General features: G+C 36.4%; 1 protein-coding gene across 1 annotated transcript; it reads right to left on the bottom strand.

Annotated features, from left to right (window-relative positions):
• Positions 1–14,828: 14,828 nt before the first annotated feature.
• On the bottom strand, positions 14,829–17,273 carry LOC145165046 (uncharacterized). Its single transcript, XM_079083683.1, has 7 exons — positions 17,163–17,273; positions 16,683–17,022; positions 16,329–16,549; positions 15,951–16,000; positions 15,724–15,859; positions 15,277–15,527; positions 14,829–15,174 (listed from the first exon to the last, which is right to left on the bottom strand). The coding sequence occupies exons 1-7, from the start codon at positions 17,271–17,273 to the stop codon at positions 14,829–14,831; spliced, it is 1,455 nt and encodes a 484-aa protein (XP_078939809.1).
• Positions 17,274–22,871: the final 5,598 nt, after the last annotated feature.

Below are 22,871 nucleotides of genomic sequence, written 5' to 3'. Positions count from 1 at the left end.
TAAGAAAAATTTATGATTGTAAACTACATGGTTTTTGGAAACTTTTCTAAAAGATAGCTTTTCCAGCAAAAATGATTACCTTATAGCCATTTACCAATTTGTTGGGTTTTAACCCAAAAATATTATGTTTTAATTTCATATTTTGACACTAGACAAAAACACGTATTTATATTTATATAAAAGATTATATAAGTAGTTTTCAACAAACAAGATAAACTATAATCGATATAGTCTGGAAGTCACAAACCACACCTTCATTTTTTTTGAAAATACATATAATTATTTAAAGGTATAATTAACTCATTTTACAAGAAAAAGAAGTCATAGTTCACGTAGATCTGTTAATGCTCTTGTGAGACATTCTCTTCACTGTACCTACCTAGCGTACACGTTAAGTCCTGCATTATAACCAGAGTCTTATGGAGGGAGAGAGAGACCGTTGTGTATAGATTTATACGGGATTGACAACCCCTCACCTCAGCTGTTCGCTACAGTTAGACCATCAAGTCTAGGGTGACAAATGTCTACCAATTCCGACGCCTGAAGAACGTCGTTCAGGCATATCAGTCATATAAAGCATGGTTATAATAACTCACATAGGGGTTAGCGATACTATCTCGGTTTACGGGAAGCTTACACTTCATTAGTTTTATAAAAAGATATAACTACATACAATTATTCAGTACAACAACAATTGTACATTTTTGGTCTTAAGGTTTAAGACTACAATTCACATTTAAGAAAATATTGGATTTTCTGGAAACATACATTATCATTTTACAAGGAAAATATACAAAGGAAATACATACATCTACAGTTCATACTTAAGAAAACATTGGATTTTCTAGAAACATACATTATCATTTTACAAGGAAAATATACAAAGGAAATACATACATCTACAGTTCATACTTAAGAAAACATTGGATTTTCTGGAAACATACATTATCATTTTACAAGGAGAATATACAACGTAAATACATACATTTATAGATCATATTAAATAAAATATCGGATTTTCTAGTAGTATACAAAATCATTTTACACGAAAACGATTCAAATCCGTCTCACATAAAATGCTTATGAACTCACCAACTTAATTGTTGAACCTTTTCAGAATCACTTGTATTCTCAGGAAACCAGTAGACAGGTATTCAACCCTTCTTGAGGGTCGGCGTCGTCGTTTCATGTTTTCTACTTTTCAGTTATTTGTATTTAACTTTTGAACAAACAAAGTGTTGTAAACAATGTAAACTTGTATTATCAATGTATGAATGTTTGGGTTGCTATGTTTCATTACTATTCAATTGTTATGATATTGTACATGAAGTCACTCCATCTGCCCCCAGATGTTTCCGCCATCCTGGTTTGGGGGTGTGACAGATTGGTATCAGAGCATTGTTTATAGTGAACTAGTATATCAAACCATAAAAGATATACAACTATAAATACAATGGGATTGATGAGGTGTCCCAAGAACTGGACCTCTCGTAACCAGAAATTGCACTTGGAGAATTTGTCATAAAGCCTCTCCATCCTCAACACCCCAAGAATCTCTCGAAGATGCTCCTCATGATGTTCCTTAGTCTTCGAATATACTAGAATATCATCAATAAAATTGATCACAGATCGATCCAATATGGGCCTACACACCCGGTTCATGAGATCCATGAACGCTGTCGGTGCGTTGGTGAGCCCGAAAGGCATCACCACGAACTCGTAATACCCGTAACAAGTTCGAAAGCCTTCTTTTGAATATCCTCCTACCAAACCCTCATCTGATGATAGTCAGACCTCAAATCAATCCTGGAAAACCAAGACGCTCCCTGCAGCTAGTCAAATAGATCATCGATCCTCGGCAAAGGGTAGCGGTTTTTCACCGTCATCTTGTTCGGTTCTCGATAATCAATGCACACACGGTGCGAGTCGTCCTTCTTCCTGATGAAAAGGATCGGAGCTCCCCACGGAGAACTGCTCGGTATAATAAACCATTTCCCCAACAGCTCCTATAGCTGAGAGGATAACTCCTGCATCTCAGGAGGTGCATGACGGTACGGTGCCTTGGCGAAAGACGCCACACCCAGAATCAGATCAATCCATAACTCTACCTGCCTCTTAGGAGGCACACCCGATAACTCCTTGGGGAAAACGTCGGGAAAATTACATACCACCGGAACATCTAAAACAGAAGTCGACTCCTTCTCCACAACCCGAGTATCCACCACATACGCCAGAAGACCCATACACCCATGCTGCAAACTCTGTCTTGCCCTGGCGGTAGAACAGAAGGCTGATCCCGATCTAGTACCCTCTCCATAGATAGTCAGCACTCCCCTACTAGGATCCCGGACTGTCACTAACTGGTGCTCACAGTCGATAAGAGCCCCAAACCTGCTTAACCAATCCATAACCACGATCACACAAACTGTTGGATTAATGTCTAAGTCCATAACTATATTTGGTATGTACTTGACCCGACCCGGCATGGTCCATTTGGGTTGCACTTCACCGGCACAATTTATATGGATAGTCTTTTGAGAATAGTATATTTATGATTTATATTAATATATTATAAGTTCTAATATATTAATATGGAATCATATTATTTAATTAGTATTGATCAAGAATTAATTTAGAATTAATTAAGTGATAAAAAAGAACTAATTAAATATGGACTCTTATATATATGGAATGGGCCAAGTTCATTTAGGTTGGGCTAAGCTTTCATGGATGGTCCATGGAGCTTTTAACCCATGGATCCTATGTAAATGAAAGGTCATGGGTATTAGCGTTTACATGGATGTAACCTTAATCCTCCATAATATATAAAGGGGTCCTTGGCTCACAAAATTGAAAAAGTGTGTGAAAATAAGAGTGGGCCGATTTTAGTGTGCATACATATTCTCTCAAGTTCTTCCAAGGTGTTTTGGTGATTTGTGATTCCATTTGAGGCTTCCATACTATTGGGGCTAAGCTCTTAAAGCTTGAAGACATCAAGCTACATCAAAAGGTATGCCATCTAACTAGAACTTTGTAGTATAGGTGCTTCATAATATGCTAGTTAGGATGAAACCTTGGAATAGTTAATATTTGCATGTATAATAGAGAAAACATAGATCCAAGGTTTATAGGGTTGCATGTACACCATAGGAGTGTTAGAATGCTCAAAACCCAACAGTGGTATCAGAGCCATGAGTTGTTTTCTGTTATATTGATGCAAATGTTTTATTTTCAAGTTGGAAAAAAAAAGGAAAAAAAAACATGACGTTTGTCAAATTTTAAGATAATTACTTGTTTTGTGAAAAACGAATTATTTGTAAAATTTGAATCATTTGTTATATGAGTTGAATTAGGTCAAATTTAGTAAAAGATAAAATGATATGATTATTTTATTAGTTTTAAAAGTTTGATCTAAATTTTTTAAGGAGTTACATATTTTGTCATAAAATTTTGGAGCTCAAAAGTTTTTTTTTAAAGTTGTGATCTTAAGGGTTTATGAAACTTCCATAAGTTATGGATATGAAAGTTTTTTTTTTTTAAAAAAAAATTGATTCAAAGTTTTTATGGAGTTACAAAATTTGGTGTTAATGTTTTAAAGAATTCCATAACTTGTTCTTAAGTTATGGAACATGGAAAGTTTCATCATAAAACACCATTAATTCCATAAGTTATGGAATCCAAAGGTTTTCAAGAATTACAAAACTTGCCCTCAAGTTTTGGAATTTGAGAAAAGTTTTTTATGAAAAAAAGAATTGAATTCTAAAACTCTTGGGTTCATAACTTAAACAATTAATTAAATGGTTTTAATTTTGAGTTTATTAATTGGAATTATGATAGTTCAAAATAACTCTTATGGACTTTATTAATAGTTAATTAAAGCGTTTAATTAAAAGAGTATTATTAATCCATAAATATATGGTTTGAGTTTAATTAAATTAAAAGTCTAGTTTAATTAATAGATTAAACCACCAAGTATTGTAAATGTCTAAAATACACCCTTATACTATTATAATATTAAAAGTTTAATATATTATATGTATAAGAGCAAGTCGTCTTACCATTAGTAGGCCTCATTCACGAAGCCGGTCTATAAGGGGGGTATAAGGTTACTGCCTATAAAATGGCAGTTTAATGGGTGTCCACTCTCACTCACCGCTTCCTTGACCGGTGGAGGGTCGTTAGCCGAACAGGTAGGACAAGGACTATAATTCTCCCTTCATTATAAGTATAATGATAAATACTAAGTAACTAAACACTTATAAATTCCCAATCTTAGTTACTTAGGAAAATGTGAATAAGGTGCTAATCGATGAAATTACACTTTGCACTTTGTTTAAGCTGTTAGTGGAGCGTGTGTGGTTAACCGGCACACTAACCTGGACTTAACAAGGTAGGCAAAGGGTAACTTAATGTTTATCATAGTATCGTTGGAGCGTGTGTGGTTAACCGGCACATCGATTGAGGGGTAAATATTAAGGGTACCAAGTATATTTGCATGGTTACTTCACACCTTGTTTTGTGATCCTCGGCATCCCAGTCACAAAACCTGAAGGGCACACTCGAGATTGAAACATGCCATTGAAAAGTTCAGTGAATCTCAAAAGAATCTAGGAGTTTCAAAACCAATTAAAACCTAATAATACATTTCGTTTATCTTGGTGGAAATTGGTGAATCGTCATTCACCTACCTTCAAATATTTTATAGCTTGGATTACGGCATCCCTCTTCCAAGTTATAAAATAGTTTGTTGGGTCCTAGCCTTAATATATCATATTGGGTGTTATATTAAGGACTTAAATCAACTTTATGTGAATTTCTCCGATTGTTGATGTCTGGTTTAGACAACAATGATCTTCCCAAACCAAGCTTTCCTAATGAATATGACTTCCCGAGTTTGGCTCATGGAAGTCATACTTCTCTTCCTCCACCTCCTCCAATTATTCTCCCTAACCCACAAGTTCAAGGTCACTCAAGCCCTAATGGCAAGCAAGGTCTATGTGTGATCACATCTTAGAGATGAAGTCACATATTGACAAGCCGGGAGAGTTGGGTGTCAAAGTCTTGAGAAAGTTGGATGTTCAATCACTTTCTAAGTCACATAGTGAGTTCCTTTGGGACTACTATGAAACAGACTATGACATGAACCTTAATGATCATATTTATTTGCTTGGTGCTGCTGAATCAGCAATGATTTGGAACGATAGTAAAGCAAATTTGATTAGAAGATCAACTTCCCAAAAACTTTATGGACAGTGACAATGGTGACACTTGAAATCCAGAAAAAGCATTCTCTTCCCAATGGAAAGGGATTTGCCATAGTCAACCCGGTTGACCAAATGGTAAAGAGAAAGGCTAAGTCTGAGATAGTCCCATTACCAAAGGGTCCATATGTTTATTTTGCCAAAGGAAGGGGCGTTGATTGCAAAGCTGCCAAATTTACCTAAGGATGTTAAAGTCAATAAGTTTGACTCTACATCAGGTAGAGCCCATTATCTAACTCTGTTAAGTTCTATTCTGAGATCCTCATTACATGATGTGACTGGGTCACATGTTGATGTTTTAAGAATAAAAGAATAGAGAGAAATCTTAAAGGAAGTATATGTTGATTCTGATCGCGAAGGTGGATTTCGATCGCATCAGAATTTTGAGCAGTTGCTTAAGAAGTTATGATATATTGCTAAGGAATAGATAACAACAATTTTCCATGTGGATTGTAAGGATAAGTTTTTCCGCAAAGTTTTAAAATAAAAGAAAATTGTTTAATTTTATTTATTTGAAGTATCCTTACAATGGCATTTGTGGAAAATTGTTGCTTATATGATTCCACTGACAGCAATATTGGAAAATGGATTTGATTCTTTCATTTGTGGTAGTGTCTAAATTTACCAAATCAGGAAAGTTCCTCATCGCCCAAGTTTCAATTGGACCGAAACTTGGAATCATGCAAGTTGAATACTATGATGAATGAGAACTTTCAAGCATTGGAAAATCAAGACTAATTACTTGTGCACATGGATGTGTGAGTCAAGTGAAGGACTAAAGGGATCGAGTACACATTCTTGTGTACTGGTCATGTCCACCACAAAGCTCGTTAAGACTATTTGATTTACTAAAGTTTAGTAAATATGGTTATACTTACAAGTTTAAGTATAATTCTGAAACATTGGAAAAGTCTCAATATATGGCAGAACGAATGGGAAGAATCAAATTAGGCAGAAAGATAAAAGTTTCTCAAATATGAAAAGATGGGAGAGTACTTTAGTATCATGTTTGTGATCATCTTAATGATTTAGAAATCATATCACAATTAGTTCTCTAAAGGTCATCTTAGTGCATTCTTATGACTAAGAAAAGCAGTCATGAATTGTTGAAATGGTTAGATCAGGAAGATGAGTCATACTTCGTTCCAAAACAATTCTTAGAGTCATACTCCAAGATTGTAACTTCAGTGACATATCTTAAAGAAAGGTTTAAAACACTTGTAAAATGTAAGAGTAAAAGTGTCATACTCTTGTACATTTGAAATTGGTAAGTTGTGATGTTTTGGATAAAACAAAGATCAACTAAGGCCATTTGTGTGAAGTGTTTGTGTTGATAAAGAATCCGCACTATTTCTTGAATATTTGTCAAGATAGTCTTATATGTCAAGAGGACAGTGGGAGTCTTAAAGATCCTAAAAAGAATTTCAAGAACTAATCAAGAATAAAACCTGAGGTTCTTCACTAGCACACGACTTGAGGTTTATAACCTTTCGTGTTGACATATTTTGTGCCCATTCCAGTTAAAGTTGGCTTTGCATAGGAGTTCTGAAAGTTCTCAATTGGTTGCATAACAACTTGGAAGCAATGGCAGGCCCTGTACTGTCAGGTGGCAAGCAGTTAAGATTGCATAAGTTCAGTCCATATGAGTTTGGATTTGTCATTATCCTTGTCTTGTGACTTTGGTTTTGACGATTCACATGGATAAGAACACATACACCATAAAATCTAAGGGTCATAAGGTTTCTCTCCGATTCATGAAAATGATGGTGAGGAAACACTTCCACCAAGTAGATTTGAAGCAGATGGCAAAAGGTCTAAACAATTGAGACTATGATTACGGCATCCCTTTTCATAGTTCTGAAATTGTTTAGACACACATGCATGGTATCTAAGGAAAGGTGTATGATTTTGATAAAGTTTTATCAAAGCATCTCGTATCAGAAATCTGAACTTTGGTAAGAAAGTCAATAAAGTATTGATTTCTAGAAGTCCAGCTGATTTTTGAGTACATGTCAAAGCTAGTGGGAGCATAAGTGTTATGCTAATAATCATCATGTTAGTGGGAGCATGATAATTATTGTTAGTGTTGTAAGTTAGCAATGTTAATTATAGAAAACAAAAGTTTCAATTCGTGAGGCTGCAGGGATTGAAAAAGTTGTTTTGCTATAATTAAGGGAGAGGATATACTTCATTTCAGTTCTAAAGGCTTAGATTGAGACCTTAATCATCTTTAGTCAAGAATTTATATATATGAATTTCATGTTGGATTGGTTCAACTTAAGTAAATTCTATATATTGCGTTCTCAAAATTCGATTATGATTACGGCATCCCTCTTCATAGTCAAATTTTGAAAACATGGCAAATAAAAATATTGTAGCAAAAGACTGGTCTAGAATCATGTCTTTATGTGAGACATCATGAATCGTGTACCATTTGCTTTGGGTACAGGATCGATTGCATGTGCTATAATATTTGTCATTTCTAAATTTTTCCAAATGCCCAGAGGCATTAAGAAGGGAAAAGGTCTAGAATTGGATATGACTAAAATGATTAAGCAATTGTCGAGGACAATCTGAGGTTTACCAAAGATTGGTTGCTCAAGGACAGTTGGAAGTATAGTGCTAATTTTGGAAGGAACATATTGACATATTCTGAAAAGAGGCATCTCTTATTCAGAAGTGATAGTCAAAATGAGAATATGGAGTTGTCTCCATAGGTGGAAGTTATCTGTGTAAGATTAGAAAACTTAATGCAAGAAGCATGTCCAAAGCAATGTACTTTGAATATGAGACTTAGTTTCCATGGAGTTGATCTCCATTGGAATACCTTATAATGACTGTTGACAAGTCTTTGTGACTTTGTATATATTCATTACAGGAGCGTCAGTGCATATAAGTTTAAAATCTAAACAGATTTCGATAAATGATAGGAATTTGAAATTCTCACATTTTTCGATAAGGATTTGGGAGTGTGAAATTAGAATCATTGAAATTATGTTCAATTGGTTTATTTCACAAAGTAAGGATCATAGACAAACATAGAGTGCATACTTGGTGTATGGCAAAGCTATTGTTTAAGAAAAACATAGTGTACATGCTTGGAGCATGGGACAACTAGTGTTTTTAATTCAAGTATAAGTTCATAAAACCGAAACAATGAATAATGAGTAATCAGTATGGTGATAAATAAAAATGTTTATTTATATTCATAGGGTTTGATACCATATTTGATTCATTTATTCTTGTGTTTCACTTTGCATCTTTTGACTTCCAGAATAACTAAGTCGCTCTTCCTGAATGATTAAGTTATTCAAACCATCCACAGTCGGTCATATGTTGGAAGTAGATATGAATCAAGACTGTCATGGGTTGGTTTGTAGAGGTCCAAGTTGGTGGACAAAGTGGTGCTACAACACTCATGAGTGCTCATAAGTTCTGAGTATTGGATTCAACCTGCGCTCATTTGAATCACTTCATGGATTTTATCACGAGTGATCATGAGACGATAATATCTTATATTCTTCAAACCTAGAGATATGAGTTGTTACTATGAGTTGGTTATACATTGATTGCACGAAAACGCATTTGGTAACTCGATGTTATAAAACGTGCCTTTGTGTATGATTCAACAAGTAGTAGAACAAGCCATATGAGTCGAAGTTCATCCATTCCTTTTACCTTCGGGATAAAAGCGATATTTGTGGGCCCCTCGATGATTTAGCAATGACACATGTGAGTGCTTGGCCAAGCCAGGACTGATTTGATTTGTTCAATCAGTCAGTCATCATAAATCGAAAATCGGGAAACAACAAATGGACAGAGATAATGATTATAATCCATGTCTCAGTCCATATGATATCCAGAATGGAGGAATATATGATCCCTTATCTAATGGACAAGTCATTGACAAGGTCAGAGTTCGACAGCGGCTTTAAGAGCTACGATTGCCAGTTAGGTTTTAAAGTCATTCTCAATAATAGTTTTAGACTTATCCAAGTGGGAGACTGTTGGATTAATGTCTAAGTCCATAACTATATTTGGTATGTACTTGACCCGACCCGGCATGGTCCATTTGGGTTGCACTTCACCGGCACAATTTATATGGATAGTCTTTTGAGAATAGTATATTTATGATTTATATTAATATATTATAAGCTCTAATATATTAATATGGAATCATATTATTTAATTAGTATTGATCAAGAATTAATTTAGAATTAATTAAGTGATAAAAAAGAACTAATTAAATATGGACTCTTATATATATGGAATGGGCCAAGTTCATTTAGGTTGGGCTAAGCTTTCATGGATGGTCCATGGAGCTTTTAACCCATGGATCCTATGTAAATGAAAGGTCATGGGTATTAGGGTTTACATGGATGTAACCCTAATCCTCCATAATATATAAAGGGGTCCTTGGCTCACAAAATTGAAAAAGTGTGTGAAAATAAGAGTGGGCCGATTTTAGTGTGCATACATATTCTCTCAAGTTCTTCCAAGGTGTTTTGGTGATTTTTGATTCCATTTGAGGCTTCCACACTATTGGGGCTAAGCTCTTAAAGCTTGAAGACATCAAGCTACATCAAAAGGTATGTCATCTAACTAGAACTTTGTAGTATAGGTGCTTCATAATATGCTAGTTAGGATGAAACCTTGGAATAGTTAATATTTGCATGTATAATAGAGAAAACATAGATCCAAGGTTTATAGGGTTTCATGTACACCATAGGAGTGTTAGAATGCTCAAAACCCAACACAAACATCCCCCATCGGAATAGGAATGAGATCAATCGGGTATCCTACACCAAAAATCTCCAGCAAACAGCCCCAATAGACATCCGAAGCTGAGACAGGACGCTCATTCGTAATCGAGACCCTCAAGGGCCTGCTCAAGGCCTCACGCAGAACGCTAAAACTGCGGCTAAAGGATGACGACACAAAATACCGACTCGCACCCGAGTCGAAAAGCACAAGCACAGGCATAATAATTCACAAGGAACGTACCTACACAATTGACAATATAAGCATCATAATTAAGTTAACAGGACATAAAGAATACATACCAACTACGACATCTGGAGCTGCACGGGCCTCCTCTGCTGTCAACTGAAAGGCTCTTCCCCGAGCCCTCGGTGCCTTGGCCTTCCCATCCTGGCCATCAGTGATACGCAAGGTTGCTGGGGAGGGAGTCTGAACCGCCCTCGATGCAAGCTGAGGACAATCGGCCTTTACATGGCCCGTCTAATTGCAACTGAAACAAACTCGAAATCCTTGGGGCACTCCCTAACCAAATGCCCCTCCTTGCCACACAAATAGAAAGCCGACCCGGACCGACATGGCCCCTCATGAACCTTGCCACACTTTCCGTGAGTACGTCCCTTCTGGCTTCCAGACCTCTGATCAGCGGGCTTAGCCCGCTTAGTCGCCGGTTGCGACTACAATGGCCTCCTATCCTTACATTGGACCTCCTTCTCCTCCCTAGCCTGAGTATCCAACTCGATCTCTCTCCTCCTGGTATTGGTCTGCAGCTCAGCCACTGTCCTATACGTGGTGTTCGCCACAAACTCTCTGATATCCCTCCTCAGAACACTCAAATAATGAGCCACACGAGCCTGCTCTGTCGATACCTGCTTAGGGCAAAACAAATCCCCCTCATGAAACATCCTGGTGATCTCCTTCACTGTCTTTGTCTTCTGCTTGAGAGATAGGAACTCCTGGGCTAACCTTTCCCGCTCAACCGCGGGCACAAACTAATCCCTGAACATCGTAGTGAACCTCCCCCAAGTCATTGCAACATGCTCTGCAGGCTTATAGTCAGCGGTTATAAATTTCCACCAGTCCTTCACTCCTAAGCGAAGCAGGTTCAAAGCGAACCAAACCCTCAGATTCTCCGGACAGGAGAAGGTATAGAAACATCCCTCGACATCAGAGATGCATCTCATAGCGGCAATCGGATCATGGGTCCCATCAAACTCGGGTGGCTTCGTGTTGGTGAACTCCCGGTACCATAACGAATCACCCCTTATGGCCTCGCATCAACAAGGTCAACAACAGTCAACCGAAGTCAACACCCAGCGAGTACGTTGTGCGTACAACACCCTACGCTGGGCATACTGCTGGCCATGCTTGCGACGAGGATCTTAAGCTCTACGATGCGCGTAGATGGGAGTACGCATGGCGTACTCCTCGGACTTCCCTTTTTCACTTCTTTTGGTCTTAAACCGTTAAGACAAGTACTCCAACTACTGATCTGAGCTAAACAAGGTATCTTATTCCATAAATTCGTGGGCTTTAAGCCTTTGCATGGCTATGGGAAGCTAGAACATCATTTCACCCTTTTTAAACTACTTAAATCAAGCATGGGACACAAAGGAAGATCAAGCAAGCATTTTTATCCAACAAGATGCCCTAAGATGCATGAAAGGACAGTCTAAACTCTCTGGAGAGTCTCAAACTTGAAAAGGTCCAAACTTGAGGACTTAAACTCATAAATCTTGCACCAAAAGAGATCTAAGAGAATACTAGCCAAGGTACAAGCTTTATACCTGGAAATGATGCTCAAAGATGAATGGTTTTTGGATCTCTAAGTTGGATGGCACCTTCTTGTTCTTCTTCTAACTTCAATCTTTCACTACAAGGGTCAAGAATCTCTTTAAGCTTGCAAAAACACACCCACAAGCACACCCTCGAGATTTAGGTTTTAGGGAAGGTTGGAGGTTGGTAAAGGTGGATAGAAATGAGGCCATCATATTCCTTAAATAGGGATACAAGAAGGATTAGGGTTTGCTTACTGAGCCTAGTACGCCCATCATACCCTTTGGTACGTCCAACATACTAGGTAGCCTCCGCGATCAAGTTGGTGCATGAGTACGTTCCGCGTACTCATGTGTACGCCCTGCGTACTTACTTGCCATCATTTACAATATAAGGACTATTTTTGACATAAAGAAGAAAGGTTAAGGAAATATAATTATGCCTCGATTTGGGATGTTACAAAGCATATGGCAGACTAGGGGTTTCTTGAAAATGATTATTATCTTTCTTACCATATGTGGCATTGTTAAACTCCCGATTGATATCAAACTTCGTGGTTATTCATGGTAGTTTTCTAGCGAATTTGGGTCGTGTATGGAAGTTTTTGAGAAATCTGACACAATAGCAAAAACTATTAGGATGAAAGATGTTTTGCAATGTTTATTTTCTTTATATTCCATCCTCATCCACCCTCCTTCGTACATAAGCGCCCGAATTAAATTGTTCGATGGTAAATTCTCTCGAACAATCTCGATTTTTATAAAAAAAAAAAGAATAGAAACCAAACATTTACAACATCAACGATTCTTATACCATTTTAGGACAAAGAACCAAAAGGTTTTCAATTACTTACACCAGAAACTTCACTACAAATCACCTACACTACTCTCAATATGAACACTCAACCTAAAACTACTACTAACTCAAAGAACAATAAAGAAAATAATGAAACCCTAACTTGTATAGGTTTAGATACAAAGAAGAAAACGAGAGAGTTCTTAGAGCAGTATTTGTGTATGCTCTATGAATTATGAGCAAAAACTCACACTAAACATCTATATACCTATGTCAATATCCGGACCCAACAACCTGAAGACTCGCGTGTCCATTGAACAAATTTATCTCCGCAGTCCACAAGAATCAACTCAAATACAACTCAAGCCCCTCAATCAAAACTTCAATCAACGAATATCCTGCAATATTTTAATAGAGACCCTACATAATATGCAAATATACAAAAAAAGAGAACTAACTAAGAAATGTTAAGTTTAGAACCTCAAACCTTATATTTTCGACACCCTCGGTTAAACTTAGCATTTATTTACCAACATTAACCCTTACTAAAAGGATCAATAAGACCTATTCTTTTTGAAAGATAATAATGTTGTGCAAAATTAATGATTTTGTCAAAATATTTGCATTCTGATTTGAAGAATCATTTTTAATCACTTCAAAACACCATGCAAAACCTTTTCTCTAATAAAATGCAAATCAACGTCAAAGTGTTTGGTTTTTTCATGAAATACAGGATTTTGTACAAGTTTAATTGTTGATTCATAATCACAATATATGTTAACATGTGTTAAATCCTTAACCCCTAAATCAACCAGCACTTTCAAAACCCAAACACCCTCACATGCAATAGACCCCAAAGCTCTATACTCTGACTCAGTAAAAGAACGAGAAACAGTAGACTATTTCTTGCTTTTCCAAGAGACAAGAGAATTTCCAACATGGACCAAGTTTGTAGTTATATATCTTCTAGAAGACAGACACTTAGCCTAGTCAGCATCCACATAACCAGTCAACTTAAAATTCTCAGATTTAATAATAGAAATACCCTTTTTGGATTATATTTAAGATATATAAGCAAACAAAAAATGATTTTCAAATGACACTTACAATGCATGTGAATAAACTGACTGAGAATCTAAATACTAGAAGATATAACAACCTTAGTTATAGTTAGGTAAATTAACTTCCCAACTAACTTTTAAAATTCAGTGATATTTTTAAGTTTTTCATCTTCCTTATCATTATCTCGATTTGCAACATAGTTTGCTTCCAAAGGAGTTTTAATGGGTTTACAACCCAACATCTGAAACTCATGATGGAACTCGATACAATACTTTCTTTGGTTAAGACACAAACCACTATTAATATCTATAACTTCATTTCCAATAAAGTAACTCAATTTCCCAAGATCCTTAATTAGAAACTGAGTTTTAAGAAAGTTTTTAACCTTTACAAGTTAATTACTGTCACTACCAATCAATATCATATCATCAACATAAACAAGAAGAACAATAACATAATTATTCTTATTTCTAACAAAAAGAAAATAATCATTAACACTCTGTTGAAATCCAAAACTAAACAAAGAATTACACAGCTTTTCATTCCATTTCCTAGGAGCTTGTTTTAAACGATATAAAGATTTAACAAGTTTACAAACTCTTGTATCACCTTGAGTAAGATATCCCTGAGTAAGTTTCATGAACACGTCCTTAGAAATATCACCATAAAGAAAAGCATTATTGATATCCAACTGAGAAATAGGCCAAGAGTTATTGACAGATAATGAAATAACAATACGAACACTTACAATCGTTGCTACAGGAGATAAAGTTTCTTGATAATCAACTCCCTCTCTCTGATTATAACCCCTATCTACTAATCTAGCCTTATATCTTTCAACTTCTCCACTAGGTTTATATTTTATTTTATACACCCATTTACATCCAATTGGTTTACGACTTTTTGGTAAAACTGTTATATCCCATGTATGATTACGATAAAGTGCCTCCATTTCATCATTCATGGCCTTTATCTAGTTAGAATCTAAAGAAGCTTCTTCATAAGTTTTAGGTTCAACATTTTTTTAAGTTGGAAACAAAGCATTTATTTTCATTATTAAAATAAGGATATTTAAATAATTCTTTCGATACCATATTTATGCCTCCCTTCACCTATATAATCATTAAATTTTACTGGAATACGTGACTCTCTCTTAGACCTAGAAGAACCCAAAGATTAACCAAGATAAGGTAAAGAATTGGATTGACTACTTTCCTCAGACATAGAACTTCTTGATGAATTAGGCATAGTCCTACCAGACAGAGGTTCATGTGCCTCATCAGTCTGGTTGTTGACATGTGTAGTATCAATAAAAGTCTCATCCAGGGTCTGATCTGCTATTTTACCATCCATCTGGTGGTTAACACTCAAGTCATCAGGATTAATACTATCATTAATGTATTCAATAGAATTAATATCATCATAGGAAAACAAGTCTATATTTTTAAAAGAATCATCAATGTTATCAACATTTGTTGATTTTAGTCTGAAAGGAAAAACAGATTCATAAAACTTCACATCCCTGGAAACAAAAACATAATTTGAATCAAGACTAAGTTATTTATCCCCTTTCTTTTCAAAAGAATAACCAAGTAAAACACATTTTTCAGCTCTTGTAGAAAACTTATCAGAAGTATTAAGCTTAGTAGCAAAACATAAACTACCAAAAACTCTTAAATGATCAAGTACGAGAACCCTTTTAAAAACAAACTCATATGGAGACAGTCCTTTCAAAACAGAAGTGGGCATTCTATTTATTAAGAATACAGAAGTAAGAATAGCTTCTCCCCAAAACTTAACTTGAAAACCAGATTGAAACAATAAAGACCTAGCCACATTAAGAATATACCGATGTTTCCTCTCCACAACACCATTCTATTGTAGTGTAAACACAAGAAGTTTGATGATAAATCCCACTTGTTTCGAAAAATAGTTTCATACGGTTATTTAAAAATTTGGTTCCATTATCAGAACAAATAGTTTTAACATTGGTTTCAAATTGATTTAATAAAATATTAACAAAAGAAATAAAACAAGAAAAAACTTCTTCTTTGAACTTTAAAAGATAGACCCATATACCCCTTGTCAAATCATCCACAATAGCTAAGAAAAACCTATAACCACAAACATCTAAGTGAATGAGTTCTCCTAGTTTAGAAGTAGTATGACTACTAACATTTAAGGCTTTATCAGAAGGGTGACCTAATCTACAATGCCATGTAAGTTTTTACACACAACATTTAACAAAATTAGTTTTTTTCAAAATTATTACCTAAAGGAAAAGAATAAAGATAGTACAACCCTCCTGATTCTTTACCACTATCCACCATCATCTTTGATTGTAAATCCTGAATTGTACAGTTATGTTCATTAAATACAACTTCACACTTAGAATCCTTACATAGCTTATGAATAGATAAGAGATTCACATTAAAATCAAGAACAATAAGCACATCAAATAGAGTCAAGTTATTTGAAAGAGGAAGATTTCCTATTTTTTTCAATCATAGCAGAGGATCCATTAGGATGATTGACAAGAAAATTTAATTTTGACACATCTACAGTTTCAGACAAAAGTGACTCAACAGTTGTCATATGTTGAGTAGCCTCTGATTCAACAACCCAATTATTTTGACTAATTATAGAGTTAAAAGAATGAAACATAGGGATGCCTACCATATTAGCACTAGCAGGGGCATCCTCATTCACATCAGAATTCTCATTGATGATTTTTAAAAACTTATTGTATTGTTTTGTTGTAATATAGTGATAATTACCCACTATAGATGTCTCAGATGAAGGGTTAGAAACAACAGTAGAAGGAACAGATGAAGAATTTACAAAAAAAGATTTATTTTGACCACCTTGATTATTAAAATCATTCCTAGGTTTGAAATCTTAAGGATAACCAATCAACTTATAACATTTTTCAATTAAATGACCATTTAAGGCCACAGTGTTTACATTGCATGTTTTGGTTTCTTCCTCTATTTTGATTTGAGTTTGAATTGTGTCTATCATTAAACTTACTATTAAAGGTAGAGGATTGAGTTTTTGATACATTTGAAGATGAAGTAAGATACCCATTCTTCTGATGAGACTCTTCTCTTGAAACGATTAAGAAAGCAACTTTTACATTTGGTAGAGGGTTCATCAAAAGAATGTGACTCTTAACCTGATTAAAAGAATCATCTAGACCACTTAAGAATTGCATTAATTTCATTAGTTTGGCATGATCATTATATTTAGTTGCAGCTTCACAAGTACATTCAGCTAGATTTGTAAGACCATCAAATTCTTTCCATAATGTATCAAGTTTATTAAAATAATCTGAGAGAGGTGACCCATTTTGACTAAGAGAATTGATCCCCTGATGAATGTTGAAGACAACAATCCATCAGCATTATTATAAGTTTCAAAAAGTTCATTCCATATATCAACAACAGGCTCAGAATAAGTATGACCTGAATAGATAGATTCAGACAAAGACCCAACAATCCAAGAACATACAACATCATTTGCACGTTCCCATTTTAAAGTTTTCAGTTCATCTTCAGACTCTTTCTTAACAGTTCCATCTACAAACCCTAACTTATTCCTAGTCTTAAGACTCCTAGTCATAGAGGTATGCCAAATACGAAAATTCTCAGTCCCAACAAGTTTAAAATTTATGATAGTAGTTACGGTGTTATTAGATGGGTGAATATAAAAAGGATCATCATAGTTAATAGATTCACCTTTAGTTCCACTCCCAGATTTAGGAGCAGGAGTTGGACCAACTATTATAGCAAGAACTCAAGAGATAACAAGCAAGAAATCATAGACAACAACAAACACCAAATAGCAAGCAAGAAATCCAGACAATTGTGACTACGATAAGTCTAGATGGTCACCACGGTATGTTAGGGCCCAAGACGAGCAGTCACGAAGTCGAAAAAACAGCAACAAAACAAGATAACCAACACATAAAAATGATTGGTGTACTGAAGACAACCAGGATCTCCCATAACTACAACTAAAAAAGTAGATATAGACGGGAACAAGAAAACCCTCACAGAGCGGATGAGTGAAGACAAGGACAAATCGACTCCCTTTATCTGTTCCCTACTAGCATTTATCGGTGATGAAATCTGACCACTAGAGAGTTATTTCAGACAAAGGGATTAGCCGACCGAGGATAAAAAAACATGAATCCACAGATAGCGAGTCAACACCACAGATCGCTAGTCAACAGATCTGCAAAAACCACACAAGAAACGCACAATACCATAATCTTAATCAATAACAAAATTTAGTTTCGATTTAGGGAAAGATTGCGGAAACCCTAGATCGAAACTTAGAAACCTAGATTTTCAGGGATTACGACACTAATCTAGAGATTTCAGAAGAAACTCCAGATCGACCAAATCTGTGAAGAATCTACAAGGATCTATAGAGAAGAAAAGAAAAGAAAAGAAAGAGGAAACGAACGATACCTTTCGAGTCAGATGAATCACCGGAACACCGTCAAGTGTTAGAGAAGAACAATCGGAGCCCTAACGCTCTAATACCATGTAAAAAAGTATAGAAACCAAACATTCACAATATCATTGATTCTTAAATCATTTGAGGACAAAGAACCAGAAGGTTTTCAAGTACTTACACAAGAAACCTCACTACAAACCACCTACATTACTCTCAATATGAACACTCAACCTAAAACTATAGGTAATTCAAAGAACAATAAAGAAAAGAATGAAACCCTAACTTATACAGGTTTAGACACAAAGAAGAAAATGAGAGAGTTCTTGGAGGAGTGTATGTGTGTATGTGTGTGTGTGCTCTGTGAATTATGAGCAGAAAACACACACTAAACATATATATGCATGGGTCAATATCCAGACCCAACAAACCGAAGACATGCGTGTCCATTAAACAAATTTATCTCTACAGTCCACAAGAATCAACTCAGATACAACTCAAGCCCCTCAATCGAAACTTCAATCAACTAACATGCTGCAAATATTTCAATAGAGACCATGCATAATATACAAATATATAAAAAAAGAACTAACCAATAAATTTTAAGTTTAGAACCTCAAAGCTTATATTTTCAACAATTTCACCTCTTCTTCAAAGACTTTGTGATACTCCATAAAAGATTCCATCACATGGTATATGAGAGTATAAACTAGAATAACATACAATTATTCAGCTAAAGAAGCGTATACAATACAAAATTTATGGGAATTAGAAACGAAAAAATTGTCTTCGTAATGTCAAATCGAACCAACTATCGCGAGTATTAAGTTACTGATGTTTCCAAAGTCAGACACAATGACGGTGAATTAGAAAACAACGACGATGACTCCTAACAAATCACCTCCATCAGCGGCCCCAACACACAATCGATGACTTACTAACGGTTACATTCACTAGTATAAATCACCATAAAGTTAAACTCTTGAGAGAAATCTATTAACCCAAGTGAATAAAGATTGTGCATGGTAAATTAGAGTAAAACAAGTTTTCTAAGGAGCTTGGAAATGGATTTTGGGACGATCTGTGTTCTTGGGTGTGCAAAATGTATGTCGATAACACAAGACACAAGAACTTCAATAATGGCACAACGATGTGAACAGTCTTTGTTTACCGAATTTAACATATGATTAAAAAAATCCATTAGTGAAAAAGTAAAGATTCGAGAACCCTAACGAGCTATAAGACAAATCTTGAATCTTTTCAAGAGAAAGCTACCATATCCAAGATTCAAAGTTCGAAATTTTATATTATTATCTGATGGTGGTGTATGTGTGTGTATGTGTGCTCATGAAGATGCACCATAAATGGTCATTGTGATATAGGGAAATATATATATATATATATATATATATATATATATATATATATATATAACAAGAAAGGGTAAAAAAAAAGTCATTTCATAAACAATTAATAACTCTATAGTTAGATTTATGGATAATAACTTAAAATGGTAACATATTTTTTGATTTGTACATATTTAGTCACTGAGTTTTTTTTGTCTACATTTTCCCATAAAACTTGGTGAAACGTTCAAAAAACATTCTTATGACCTGCAATCATAGGTTTAGCCGATTTTCGGCGAATTTGACAGCTCCGTCGAGTCTTTGGTTATCTTCTTCGGCGAGGCTCTAATGTTCATGATTTTTCTGGAGAAACATAATATTTTCATAATACAAAGATTAACACATCAAATATATTCCAGATTCAAGAACACATACAAAAAAAAAAGATAAACACACATACACACATCAAATCATTTTTCATCATCTTCAACCTCCAAGCCACCATTAAAATCGAGTTCTAGGGTTTAAGATTTTCAGATGATGATGTTCGATGAGGATTGAAAGGTGGTATGTGTTGTTCCAAAATCGACTTCAGAAAAGAGAGAAGAGAGAAGTGTATGTGTGTTGTTCCAAAATCGAGCATGAGCACACACACACACACTGATCTGAAAATTGCTCCAAAAACCCAAAACCCAGATTTACGAAGAAGATGAACACGATGAAGATCTACAAACAAATAAGATGAACATACACACACACACTTCATTTTCGGGAGGATGAAACACATACAACTGAGGGTCTCTTCGAAGGAATCAAAGACTACCGAGTTTGGTAACGGTTTCTTCTAGATTTGCAAATCTGATAAAGGATTCAGATTTGCAGATTTGATGAAGATTTGTGTGTGAGTGTGTGGGGGTTCGATTTTCAAACTCAAGAACTCAAACCCTAAAATCAATTCTTTATATTCATCTTCTTCTGTCCATTTCTGTTCAAGAACACACTAAACTCGAGCTTTGATCTATGGGGTTGTCTTTGTGTTCTTCATCAGGTATATGGACTTATGTTCTTGAGTTCATATTTGTTGTAGATTTTTGGGTTGGAGATGAAGTATCATTGTGTGTGTGTATTCTTGATCTAAAAAAATATATTTTAGATTTATGGTCGGAGACTCGCCGGAAAAGATGATCGGAGACTCGTCGGAGCTGTCAAATTCGCCGAAAACCGGCTAAATCTCCGATAGCAGGTCATAAGGATGTTTTTTGAATGGATCAACAAGTTCAATGGGAAAATGTGGATAAAAAAAACTCGGTGAATAAATGTGTACAATTCGAAAAATATATTACCTTTTTAAGTCATTAACCCTTTCGATTTAAAGTTAGAGGGGTGGATGGTGTAGTAACATCCCAAAAATACAGTCTGAAAATTTCGTTTTAAATTAGTAATAAAACCATATTCATAAAACGTCATATAACAACTGTCAAATATATCAGAGTATAAACATCCCAGGCTGAACAAATGGTGTGTGCACTGCAATCCTCCCAAGCTCCTCTTTTAAAAACTGAGTACCTGAAACCAAAACTATAAAATGTAAGCACGAAGCTTAGTGAGTTCCCCCAAACTACCACATACCATACAATAACACATAAATCACATACTGGGCCTTGCCCACTACATCGGACCGAGGTCCGGACTAACTTGGGCCTTGCCCACTGCATCGGACCGAAATCCGGACTAACTGGGGCCTTGCCCCCCGCATCGGACCGAAATCCGGACTAACCGGGGCCTTGCACCCTACATCGGACCGAAGTCCGGACTAACTGGGGCTTTGCCCCCTGCATCGAACCGAAATCCGGACTAACAGGGGCCTTGCCCCCTGCATCGGACCGAAGTCCGGACTAACTAGCGCCTTGCCCCCTGCATCGGACCGAAGTCCGGACTAACTGAACATAGCATAACATAATCATAGCTACTAGCATAAACACATATACTGCATACTGCATCGGACCGAAGTCCGGAACTACTGCTAACTAAACGGGTCGGCATTGTGGCCGTAGACCCGTTCCTACTGGAAGGAAACTCACCTGTACTGCTGAACTCTACTGATAATCCTCTGGCCGCTAAACGACTATTCTCTGAAGCGCTTCTCTCCTAGCTCACCTAGCTACCAACACCAAATAATAGAACTTAGCCTAAACTGTCCTCCAGAGGTCAACTAAGTCAACTCTGGTCAAGGTCCTGGTCAAAGTCAACCTTCCAATTGACTCGACTCGCCGAGTTGTTCTACCAACTCGCCGAGTCCATGCTCCTCAAATCCCAAACAACCCCGACTCCACTCGTCGAGTCTAGCGAGAACTCGACGAGTTCTCCTTCATCTAAAACTTCGGGACTATCTTCAACCCACTCGCCGAGTTGTTCTACAACTCGCCGAGTCCATCTTCATCAGCTAAGGAGATTGTCTTGGACTCGCCGAGTTCCTCCTTGAACTCGTCGAGTACCATGATCTTCATGTCCATCACGGACACAGACTGGCTGAGTCCTTCTCTAACCCCACTCACTAATCTGACTCATAAACAGAAGGGTTTGGGTTTTGCGACCCGACTCGCCGAGTCCATGAGTTGACTCGCCGAGTCCTCCTTGAGACAACTCTATTCTGTCGATTTCAGTCTATTCCAACACTCCTAACTCATAGATCTGGACTCCTTATGCTAGCATTGCACGTAAAGTTGCTAACTTTACGTGCATGCAAGGGGTTATGAGGCTAGAACACCAAATCCAAGCTAATAAGAAGTTCAAGGTCAAGACATGGAGCCTTAGCTAGATAAAGCCAACAACTCTGAGCTTCTAGAGCTCAAAAGTGTCCAGATCTAATGTCCAATCCATCCTCCAAGGCTTATCACCCGGATTCCACTTGGGAATGGTCCAAATGTAACAAAAGATAAGCTAGAAAAGGGATCTAGATGATTAACAACCAAGGTATAAGCTTTATACCTTCAAATGATCTGGAATGTCACCCAAACTCTGGATCTATACTCCTTTCGTTGCTCCCTTTCTTCTACAATCTTCAAGATGCACACCAAGAGCCTAAATCTTCTCACACAAGCTCAAGAATGAAGTTGGGTGGCTAGGGTTTCGTCTCTGGACAATGGAGGTTATAAATGAAACCCTAGAAATTAGAATGAGATGCTTAAATAGGGTGCCAAGTCCCAAAATTAGGGTTTCTCAACCCAGACCAGACTCGTCGAGTCAGTCTCCCCGACTCGTCGAGTCGGTCACTTAATCCGTGACACGGGTCACGCTTCGACTCGTCGAGTTCCTCCTTGGACTCGACGATTTGACTCCTTTGACTAAGGGTTTTTCTTTCCTTTCTTGGTCTTTCGGATTCTAGGTGTTACAACTCTCCCCCACTTAAACT

The sequence above is a fragment of the Lactuca virosa genome, chromosome 3 (assembly GCF_052849685.1).
Source record: "Lactuca virosa cultivar CGN04683 chromosome 3, Lactuca_virosa_CGN04683_v6, whole genome shotgun sequence".
Lineage (NCBI taxonomy): Eukaryota > Viridiplantae > Streptophyta > Magnoliopsida > Asterales > Asteraceae > Lactuca > Lactuca virosa.
Note: the sequence above shows the minus strand (reverse complement) of the source record. Positions and strands in the feature narration are given on the sequence as shown.

Coding starts and splice junctions, on each gene's coding strand:
- LOC145165046 (XM_079083683.1), bottom strand. CDS start 17,273: ATGACTAGGAGTCTTAAGACTAGGAATAAGTTAGGGTTTGTAGATGGA. Junction 16,550..16,682: donor TCAATCCTCTACCTTTAATA/GTAAGTTTAATG, acceptor GTTATCCTTAAG/ATTTCAAACCTAGGAATGAT. Junction 16,001..16,328: donor CCCCTGCTAGTGCTAATATG/GTAGGCATCCCT, acceptor TGTACAATTCAG/GATTTACAATCAAAGATGAT.